At 56.4% G+C, this 10415-nt stretch overlaps 3 protein-coding genes across 7 annotated transcripts; all 3 read left to right on the top strand.

The window, feature by feature from the left end:
• Window positions 1–211: 211 nt before the first annotated feature.
• Window positions 212–2369, top strand: Znf580 (zinc finger protein 580). Of its 3 annotated transcripts, none has more exons than XM_075941433.1 (2): window positions 212–344; window positions 1463–2369. In XM_075941433.1, exon 2 carries the CDS (start codon window positions 1475–1477, stop codon window positions 1991–1993), a length of 519 nt encoding a protein of 172 aa, XP_075797548.1. In that variant the 5' UTR covers window positions 212–344; window positions 1463–1474; the 3' UTR covers window positions 1994–2369. The 3 variants fall into 3 exon arrangements, with proteins under 3 accessions (XP_075797548.1, XP_075797557.1, XP_075797539.1); XM_075941442.1 differs by lacking the exon at window positions 212–344 and adding an exon at window positions 515–651; XM_075941424.1 differs by lacking the exon at window positions 212–344 and adding an exon at window positions 1226–1354.
• Window positions 2370–3105: 736 nt separating this feature from the next.
• Window positions 3106–3677, top strand: Znf581 (zinc finger protein 581). Its single transcript, XM_075986943.1, is given in 4 exon segments — window positions 3106–3177; window positions 3179–3479; window positions 3482–3583; window positions 3586–3677. Coding segments are annotated over 4 exon segments (567 nt in total).
• Window positions 3678–6245: 2568 nt separating this feature from the next.
• On the top strand, window positions 6246–9461 carry Ccdc106 (coiled-coil domain containing 106). Of its 3 annotated transcripts, XM_075941411.1 has the most exons (6): window positions 6246–6382; window positions 6518–6622; window positions 6708–6884; window positions 8157–8369; window positions 8543–8615; window positions 8843–9461. In XM_075941411.1, the coding sequence occupies exons 1-6, from the start codon at window positions 6352–6354 to the stop codon at window positions 9204–9206; spliced, it is 963 nt and encodes a 320-aa protein (XP_075797526.1). In that variant the 5' UTR covers window positions 6246–6351; the 3' UTR covers window positions 9207–9461. The 3 variants fall into 3 exon arrangements, with proteins under 3 accessions (XP_075797526.1, XP_075797508.1, XP_075797517.1); XM_075941393.1 differs by lacking the exon at window positions 8543–8615 and having other exon boundaries at window positions 8890–9461; XM_075941402.1 differs by lacking the exons at window positions 6518–6622; window positions 8543–8615 and having other exon boundaries at window positions 6247–6382; window positions 8890–9461.
• Window positions 9462–10415: the final 954 nt, after the last annotated feature.

The raw sequence follows: 10415 nt of genomic DNA, 5'->3' as shown, positions 1-10415 counted from the left end.
CTGAGGATGGGGGCACGCAACGGGGAACTGTTCTTTTGCAGGTCCCTCTCGTTGGCCACGCGCCAACACCCCCCCCCCGACCCCCACCGCGCGCTCCCACTAGAGGGGCCGGCCGACTCCGGCGTCGGAACCTTCGTGTGTGGAACGTGCGTTTCTGAACGGCGCTCTTTCCCAGGGACGCCGTCGCCCCTCGCGCCCCTGCGCCCCCCGACCCGCGTCCCCGGCGCCGCCGGCCCGGAGCTACCCGGAAGCTCGCTCCTGCAGCGGCACTCGTCTGGGCAAGCCCGGGTCCGTTCGGGACCTCGGCCCCGTTCTCCCCCGGACCCGAGAGGCTGCTGCACCGGGTACGGGGGCCGGGATGGAGGGAGGAGCCTGGCTTGGGCTGGGCGCGAGGCCGGCAGGGCTCTGGGTGTGGGTCGGGGCCGTGAGGCTAGGAAAGCTACGCTCAGAGCTCAAAAGAGGGCCGTCTGGAAGACAGGGCTCCTTATGGAAGCCAGAGGAGTAGGAAGCCCTGGGGAATATAACGGGACCGGGTGGTTCAGAGGACCACGGTGCAAGAGCGCCCACGGCAAGGGGGGCATGCATCATATGAAGCCGGGAGGTGAAGAGAGACAAGAGATGCCAGCTGCATCTTAGAGAGGAGGGACCAAGGTTAGGGAGAGCTGGTGTGGGAACGGGAAACCAGAAGGTCCAGTGTCTGACTGCAAGCGGGAGGAGGCTCCATGGTGGTGGCGGCGGTGGACGGAGAAATGAAAATGTCAGGATACTTTCCGGAGGAGGGGAGGGGGCTGGGGATGGTTGTGAATGAAACGCAACACGATGGGGGCGCATATAAGAGGCAGGCAGTTGAAGATAAAGTAGAGACGATGTAGGAAGAGAATGGCGAGACCTTTTAGTGCAGAGTGCGGGGATGACATAAAAGATCCATGAGTGGAAAGTGGGGAACTGGGTTAGTGGGACTCTGGGCAAGAATCTAGGGAGGTCACGACAACTGTGGAGATTTGGGAGGTCCTGAGGAGGATCTAGTTGGGTGGAGATCTCCCACCCCCAGGGTGTTGTGGGACCTGAGGGAGAGGATTAAGCCAGAGCTTGAGTAGAGCTCTGGGAAGGAGGGAAAGGTAGATTGGAGAAAAATCCCGGAGGCCACCAGGGCCTGGAATGGAAGGCTAGAGAGGTCCTAAGCCAAAAAGAGAGAAATGGACTTGGAGATGGATTGTGGCGGGTGGCGATGGACGGAGGGAATCCGAAGGATGTCCGAGGTCCTGACCTGAGGCTGGTGGAGCTGGGTGTTGCCAAGCCCTGGTGGAGAAAACCCAGAGATGGGAACTGGAGTCAGTTTTCACTTTGTAGGAAGGTAGGTCAGTAGCACAGAGTCTGGCAGAGAATGGAAACACCTTTTTAGGAATTTTTTTCCTGAAAGGAAGAGACAGATCTTAACTTCTCTTCCCTCCGCCGCTCCCAGCTGCCGCTCCAGATGCTGCTGCTGCCGCCGCGGCCACCTCACCCTCGGTCCTCCTCCCCGGAGGTCATGGACCCACCGCCCCCCAAAACTCCCCCATTTCCCAAGGCGGAAGGCCCCTCCTCCACTTCTTCCTCGGTGGCGGGGCCGCGGCCACCGCGGCTGGGCCGCCACCTACTCATCGACGCCAACGGGGTCCCCTACACGTACACCGTGCAGCTGGAGGAGGAACCTCGGGGCCCGCCACAGCGCGAGGCGACCCCGGGAGAGCCAAGTCCTCGCAAGGGCTACAGCTGCCCAGAGTGCGCTCGTGTCTTTGCCAGCCCTCTACGGCTGCAGAGCCACCGTGTGTCGCACTCGGACCTCAAGCCCTTTACGTGTGGTGCTTGTGGCAAAGCCTTTAAGCGCTCCAGCCACCTGTCGCGGCACCGCGCCACTCACCGCGCGCGCGCTGGCCCACCGCACAGCTGCCCGCTCTGTCCACGCCGCTTCCAGGACGCCGCGGAGCTGGCGCAGCACGTGCGCCTGCACTGAGCTTGGCCCTGCTATCTCTGGGCCACCACGTCTGACCCACACAGCGTCACTGCCTTACCCTAGGCCTCAGTTTCCCCACCTATTCCCCAAAGAGAAACATTTTTGTCTTTTCTCCAGTCTAGCTGTGTGATGTAGACCAAAGTTGTTGCCCCTCTGGGCCTGGGTGTCAGTTGGAACTGGGCTTCAGTCTGGCTGTGCTGTGTAAGCCTTTACAACTGACGCGACCTCTCCTGAGTCTTGGTTTTCTACTCTTCCCAAGTGATGAGGTCCTTGTGGAAGACATGACAAAAGCACCGGCACTGCCTGGATCATCTCTATACTTCCCCATATTGTCCACGACCCCTCATTCTTTGCCCAATAAACATTCCGCACTTAATTCTCAAGGCTCTTACTTGCATGTGGGTTGTGTTGGGAGAAGAGGGATTGAATCCGGACCGTTAGCACCTAGGAACCTTGTGCTCGAAGTGAGTTGCCAACCGGAGCTGCTTTCTGATGCTCAGGCGACCCGCCCTCTCTTAGACCCTCGTCTCTCCCTGGGTCTATATTTCCCAAACCCGGTACTGCCAGGTGCTGGCTGTAGCCAAGGGTCCCGGGTCCTGTGCTGCCCGGACCCGGGAGGCTGATGCACTGGGTACCAGGCAGGAAAGGAGGAATCGAGACTCAAGCAACCGCGGAGGCATGGGGCCCGTTCGGGCGATATCCCAATGGGCAGCTTTTCGAATACTTGCCTGGGAAGTCTCCAAAGGTGGGGGCTGCAGACCTAGAAAGAACTACGGGTGGGGTGTGTAATGGGAGAACCTAGACAGACCCACTTTTAGACTGGGTGGTGGTCAAAATGTGGGAGAGTCCTGGAGGGCCACAAGATGACGTGCTTGATGGCTGGTAGGTGACCTGAGGGCACACGGGGGAGGGGACAGAGTGAAAGCGACTGCATGAATATAGTGGGTAGTAGGGCCCAGAAGACAGAAAGACAGAAGAAAGATTACAGGGGCCTTAGAGGGACATCGCAGAGGATCTTGGGTGGAGTACATAGCAAGAACAGAGTCCTTGTTTCCCCCTCCGGTTCGATCTCATACTCTCTAGCATCCATCAGGCCTCATTTGCATCTATGGATGCTGGTGCTGCTACTTTGCTGCCTCCAGACCTCAGCACTTCCCTCTGTAGAGGCCATGGAAGGTCCCCCTCTCTCGAACAGGAGGGTCTCCAGAACCTGGGCCTTCTTTCTCCACAGGATCTCCCCAGACTTCGTCCCCTCCAAGGCTCAACCATTATCTTCTCATGGACACCCAGTGTGTCCCCTACACAGTGCCGGTGGATGAGGAGTCACAGAGGGAGGCTGGGGTCATTGGGACTTGGGTTCAGAAAAAGTGCTTAGGGACTCTGAGTACATCTTACTTTCAGCGACACAGCGTTACCCACTTGGAGGTGAAGCCCTTCAAATGCGACACCTGGGGGAAGGCATTCAAGCCGGCCAGCCCTCTTGAGCAGACCACTCCATACATGGGGCGGGTGGTGTTTAGCCCTACAGCTGCTTGTTCTGCCCTCGCTGCTTTTGGGCCGAGGACGAGTTGACCCAGCTCATCAGTGGACACTAGGGGACCACCTGTTCCAGTGCCCGCATTGCCTGCGTCACTTTACAGAGCAGAACACATTACAGAAGAACACTCGGTGGAAGCATCCATGAACCGCTCCTGGGATCCCAGGGGTCGAGGGGCTCGAATCTCTTAGACATGGACCTGATTTGCAGACTGGCTCTCAGGGCCCTAGACACAAACCCAAACAAACCTTTTTGAAGAGAGCCTTGCCTAGAAGAGTCTCTGAGCCGTCAGTACATCACAGTACTTTGGACTTATGATGGGAATGAGTCCTCAGAACAGCCCTGCACCTTGAACACTGGGAGTCCCGATAGGAGGAATGAAGGACAGTGTGGCTTGGGAAACTTGCCTCGGAGGTTCTGGTGGGCAGTCAGAAGTCTCCTTTATGTTGACACTGGCCCTAGACTGGACACCAAATAAACACCCCACTCTCAATTAGTACTTCAATTTTTGAGATGTCTTAGTTTACACTCACCACCTGGTACCACGACCTTGGCTGGGGGTTTGGAAAATCTGCCCCCCTCCTCCAGAGTTAGGCCTACTTCAGTTCCTGCAAACCTGCCATCTATTTATTTATTGGGACAAGGTTGTAATGTAGCTCTGGGTACCATTAGACTTATGATCTTGCTTCTACTTCCTGAGTTCTGGAACTCAGGGTTTTTTGCATGCTAGGTACTCTACAGACTGAGACACATTCCCAGCACCTTTGGAAATATGAGTCTAAGTGTTACCCCTCCCCCCTTAAATTACAATCCACATTAAGAGACTTGAAAAAGGGCAGCCTAGAACAGAAGCACACCAAACGTATGTGAAACCATTCTAACGGTAGTTGCCTTTAGCGTGCACAGGACACCTTGATATACATTTTAAATCTAGAGTTCACCTTCCTATATACGATTTCCTGCGGTTTGAAACACTGATCTAGGGCAGGTGGCTCCCACTGGACTTGCTGACCCAGGCTGCAGCTGGTTGGTAAAGTGAAGCACAAGAGGGAGCTGCTTAGTCTCCCTCTGCGAGGTAAGTTAAAGCCAAGCCTCCATTAGGGCTTCAGAACCCCAGAGAGGATGTTGCTTGTGAAACGGAGAGGCAGGAGGAACCTTGCTGCAGGCCTAATAAACATGTCTTCTCTGTCCCCTTTCACGCCTGTTTTGTGCGAGATGTAGTTAGCCTCTTTACACGACTTCTTTTGGGGCGGTTTGCAGCGGAGGGGGAGTGGGAGTGTCTTAAGGCTGTGCTTCTATTCCACCGAATGACTTCAAATAGCTTGGATCTTAAGCCCCAAGAGTGAGGTCCCGTTCTGGGCTGAGCCTTTGGTGTGTCACACCACTGCATCCTCGCAAAGACCCTAGAAAGGATCTTCCCACTTAACAGGTGAGTAAACTGAGGCTCTGGAGGAATGAGGCGGCAGGGATTGGAGTGTAGCTGTTCCACAGACAGCTATTGTGCGGGCTATTCCTGACCCACACTTTGCGGAGATGTAGCCACCACACGACCCATTCTCACATCTGGTTCTCTTATTTCTCTAAACCTTTTCTTCGTGGACGGGATTAGGGATTATGGCTGCCTGAGGCGTTTAAGACCAAAGGTGTGCATGCACTAGCCAGTTCTTCAGGGTTCCTTAAAAGGGGACTCAAGTTTCACTTCAATTTTCCTAGCTGCCTCATACCTTCAGACTTTTCTTGGCCCATTGGGCACATAGCCACTCACCCGGAGGACCTCCGGAGCCGCGTCAGCTGTGCAGGATGAGAATTTCATGAGGATCCCTGCCTGGGATTTAGGAAGGGCGGGGGTGGGTGGGAGTGGGTTGCAAGGGGCTATCGCGCAAGTGCGGCCCCAAACTCCACGCAAACGGCGGGTCTCACCTGGATTCCAAGAAGAGGCGCGCCTGGCCTGGCAGGCCGGATCCCGTAAATGATTGCGTCTCTGCGCGCTCCGCCATCCAGTTCCGAGATTCCCCCTCTTCTGCCGCTGTGCTCGTTTACTGGTGGGTGGGCGCTTCTCTCCGCGACACTTTGCAGACGCTCCCCAAAGCTGGGCATGGGCGCCGCCACCACCGTCGGTCCCAGGGCTGGAGTCCTTACGCGGGTGGGTGAGAGCCGGGCCCTGGCCCCTTGTATCCTGACACCCAAGGGCGGGGAATGGTATCCACTGTGGCCACTCCCATGTCGGTTGCCCTTTCAGGGACCCTTTGACATGGTCGCCCCCTCCCACTCGTGGGACAAAGGGCGGGGGCGCATCCCCACGCGTGACACCCCCCGCTGCGCACGCGCCCAGCCCCCACCTCGGGGAGGGGCTTGGCTAACTTGCACAAGTGCGGGAGGAATGGGCGGCTGGGACAGGGGAATGCTCGCAGGATGGACTCCCCCCCACCTCATGCGTGGAAGTTAGGGGTGGTTTCTCCCTTCCATTTATGGTTTTGGGTCTGGTGATGGCCCATGATGAGGGTCCTTCGTATTCAGGCCAAAGTAACCTGTGGTGTTGAGCCTGTGAAGAACCAAAGAATCTAAGGGCCGAGCTCCTTCACGACCAAGAGTTCTCTCGCCGTGCCCCCTTGCTCTGGGTACACGATTTGAAAACCTCAGTGTCTCTGTCCAGGAGTATGGGCTCTTTCCTCCCTCAGACCACGGCTCCAGGCCGGTGATCCCTCTTACTCCAGAGGAACAGGTACTCCACCGCTCCAGGAACTAACTGACTACATTTGGTGACCTGTTTCTGTCCAGTGCCCCTGAGGGCTCAGCTGCTGGGTCTGAAGGAAGCCTCGCTATGAATGACCGAAGCAACCGTAGGCGGACAAGTGAGGCACTTGGGGACCCTTTCCCCATCCTTAGCCCGACACTCTGGTTCCCTCTATCCACGGGGCAGTTATGGTTGGGGGTGGTCTGAAAGGGCCAGGCCGCTTCTGGGGTGACCTGCACTGGCCTCTCTCCAGTGAAGGACGAAGAGACCTTTGAGATCTCCATCCCCTTCGAAGAGGCACCCCACTTAGACTCACAGATTTTCTACAGTCTGAGTCCCTCTCGGAGAAATTTTGAGGGTGAGCCGAGAAGGGCGTGGAGGGACTGGAGTCAGGGGGGTACTACCTCATCCTGGGGCATGACCCCCCCCACTGCTGTTCCTAGAGCCTCCAGAGGCCACCTCCCCAACCCTGACCCTGATGAACAGCGTTAAGGCCCAGCTGCACATGGCCTTGGAAAGGAACTCATGGCTGCAGAAGCGCATTGAGGACCTGGAGGAGGAGAGGGACTTTTTGCGGTGTCAGCTGGACAAGTTCATTTCCTCGGCCCGGATGGATGCAGGTGGGGGTGGGGATACACAGTTCCCCCAGGACCCACAGAATCCAAAACCCACCTTTGGGTTCACCTGAGGGGACTTGCCCTTTATTCTTCCACTAAGAACCGTGCTGACTTTAGGGACCTCCTCAGCCATTCCTTTTGTTTTGTCAGATTCTCATTTCCTACCCTGTCATAGACTGTCCCATAAGCCTGCAGCCTCAAGCACTTGGAATAAGTGTCTCCCCGACTCTGGATTTCCAGCCTGGGCTCTCATCTTAGGGGAATGACCCTCATTTCCTTGTTAGTCTGCTGGATTCCTCAGAGGGGCCCTGTCTGCACCCCAGGACTTGTGGAAGGTGCATTTATCCATTCACCAGAGGTGTCCCAGAATAACAACCAGGGGCTTGTTTTCCCACCACTCTGTTCTACACAGCTTGGCTAACTAATGTTTTTTATTCCTCAAAGACTGTGGGATCTCAGAACTTCTTGTCCCCTAAACTCTGCCACAAGGTCATGGGCAGATCCTACCATTTTGCCTTGCTCTGATTGTGACTAACAGCATGGTGGTGTCACCTCTTCTGGTAGGCAGGATCCTGTCTCCTTATTAATATGTGTTGTCTGCTATTCCAGCCACATTTCTCAGTCCAGCCCCCCCCCCCCCACCTAGATCTTTAGCTCAGGTCTCATAGAACTTAACCTTTATTCAGGCCATAACCCCAACCTCTGTATCCAGCTGAGCTGCTGGAAGGCTTTCTAGCTGGTAATAATGTCAAAAGTCCCAGCAAAGGGCCTAAGGGTATTCTGAGGGTTTCAACTACTGGGGACCCGGCATTGGGATGGGCACCATGTATGTTCCTTGTCCCCTCTTCCTACACTGGGAGCGCTATCCTGGATGACTCCACTCTTTCCTTGATCTGGCGGGGCACAGAGTCCTGACTTCAGTTCTTTTGGAAGATGCTGAGTGTAAGCCTCAGCTGGCTCCCTGTTCAGGTGAAGGTAGTTAGCTTCCCCAATACCCAAACTGAACTTTGATATCCAAGCCTCTTACTCAGAGGCCTTGCCTGCTTCTTGCATTTTGACTACTCTCTGAAGGCCCCCACGATACATTGCCCCTACAGAAACCCAGACCAGTCACAGATGCTCCGCTGAGTTCTCCGAATCCCAGCTAGCTCGATACCTTCATGCTTGGGGGCTTCACCCTGTCCTCATCCTGAGGATCTGGCCTCCGTGTTCATTTTTCCCCCTTCAGGGCAATGATAGGACATTATGTCACAGTTCATTTTTGTCTCTCCTTAGAGGACCACTGCCGGATGAAGCCTGGGCCACGGAGGGTTGATGGGGACAGCCGGGCTGGGGTTGGGGGTGAAGCCTCAGACCCTGAGTCGGCAGCCTCCTCCTTCAGTGGGGCGTCTGACGAGGGCAGTGCCAGTGAAAAGAAGAGGCAGAAGCAGAAGGGAAGTACTGGCCGGAGGCGATTTGGGAAGCCCAAGGCTCGAGAGAGGCAGCGGGGTGAGTGGGTACATGTGATGGTGTGTTGAGGGGTACCCACCCCAGTATCGGTGTGAGTTCTGCAGCAATGCCCTAACTTACCCATATATAAAACAATCAGACCCAGCTCCATCTCCCAGCCCTTCTATGTGGTTCCGAGTTCATTTTAAATTTCGGTTTATACCAACTAGCAGAGTCAATTCTGTTTCCTCATCAGAAAGGAGGCCTCTGGGCACATGCGCAGCCTCTCCTTTCCTCTGGTGTCCGGCCCACCTTCTTCAATCCTCCTCCCCCATCTCCATTTCTTGCTCTGATCTCTACTGTTTTCCGTTTTGTACTCCCTTCTCTTCCTGTATGGGGCTCCTCCACTTCCTTGTGTTTTTTTCTTCCTTGCTTTCATTTGCTTTCTAACGTGTGTGCCTTTCACCCCATCTTTCCTCCTCATGCCTGCCCTCCTGTTCCTACCTGGGTTCCCCCATATCTCTGGCCCCACATGGCTGTCTTTCCCTGTTCTCCTTTTTCTGCCTGTTTGGCCCTGCAGTGAAGGACGCTGACGGGGTCCTCTGCCGCTACAAGAAGATCCTGGGCACCTTCCAGAAGCTGAAGAGCATGTCTCGAGCCTTTGAGCACCATCGTGTGGACCGGAACACGGTGGCGCTGACCACGCCCATCGCGGAGCTGCTCATTGTGGCTCCCGAAAAGCTGGCTGAGGTGGGAGAGTTCGATCCGTCCAAGGAGCGCCTGCTGGAGTACTCCCGCCGCTGCTTCCTGGCGCTGGACGACGAGACTCTCAAGAAGGTGCAGGCTCTAAAAAAGAGCAAGCTGCTCCTGCCCATCACCTACCGCTTCAAGCGGTGATGCCGCCGCCCCGCACGCCTCCCCGCCCCGCAGACGGCTCGCTAGCCCGGGGCGCCGCCAGGGCCAGATGCTGCCCTTTCCTGAGCACTGGGCCCTGCCCCTCGGCCGCCCACTCTGGGCACGCCATCTCCATTCCACTCCGCAAGGACGGCCACCTCGGCCTCCCTAGCTAGGAGTAGCCCATTTGCATCTCACATGAAGACAGAGCATTATTCAGATAATTTAAATTAAAGAGACATGAACATTTTCAATAAATTGGGCCCCAGGTCTTCCTAGAAAGGGGATGGATGGGTCGGGAGGGGGTGGCCGTCGCCAAGGAGACCGAGATGGGAGCGCTCAGGCAGGAGCCTCTAGAGAGGTTGGGGAGGACAGGGTGTAATTATCCCCAGGAGGCAGAAGTGAGAAGGGGAGCAGCAGCCAGCAGCCTCTTCCCAGAGAAAACTAGGAAGGAAGCAGACTCTAAAGCGCAGCGGCTAGGGCACTGATTCAATGACCTTTAGCTGAGCCTGCCTGGTAGAGGTACCCGGGGGCGCTGTGTGAATTCATTTCTGCCGCCCGCCAGGGGTCAGAAGATTGCAGTCCCAGAGGTGGCACGTCCTGCGCTTGCGCGGTAGGAGCGGGCGGGGGGGGGGGGGGGGAGGCTAGTTAACGCGGTTGCCAAGGCAACCGGGAGATCGCAGTCTAGTTTAACGGTCCCGGAGTTGGTACCCACAGTGGGGAGGTGGGGGTAGGGGAGGGGAAGTCGCCGCGCACGCGCAATGTGGATTTAGACTGGCGGATCTTCCCGAGCCCTGAGAAAACGTGCCTCAGACTGACCGCTACGCAGGCGCACAAACCACTCTCACCGCCTCCTAAATCACCATGCGCAGGCGCCCCAAGACGCGCAAAAAACCTCCGCAGGGGCCTCGAGCAGCTTTTGCCCCACTGACTGCTATTGTTCTGCACACCTTGTCTGGCCTTCCACGAGGTCGGCCATTCTTCCATCCCCCTCACCAAGAGTCAGGTGCCAAGAGTGAGACCCGCCCCCTCTTCTGTAGCTCTCCGACCCACCTCTTATCTGTACTCCCTCCCTTTTTTGCTCTTGAAGCCGAAAGAAGCCGAAGCAACGGCGGAAAAAGCCGAAGTTTTCTCTTGCGCATGAGGCTTTCCCGAAGCAGTGGCGGAAGGGAACGAAATTCTCCGGAAGGGGCGGAGTGACCCAGTGAAACC

The sequence above is a fragment of the Microtus pennsylvanicus genome, chromosome 1 (assembly GCF_037038515.1).
Source record: "Microtus pennsylvanicus isolate mMicPen1 chromosome 1, mMicPen1.hap1, whole genome shotgun sequence".
Classification (NCBI taxonomy): Eukaryota; Metazoa; Chordata; class Mammalia; order Rodentia; family Cricetidae; genus Microtus; species Microtus pennsylvanicus.
This window is presented reverse-complemented; position numbering and strand designations above follow the sequence as displayed.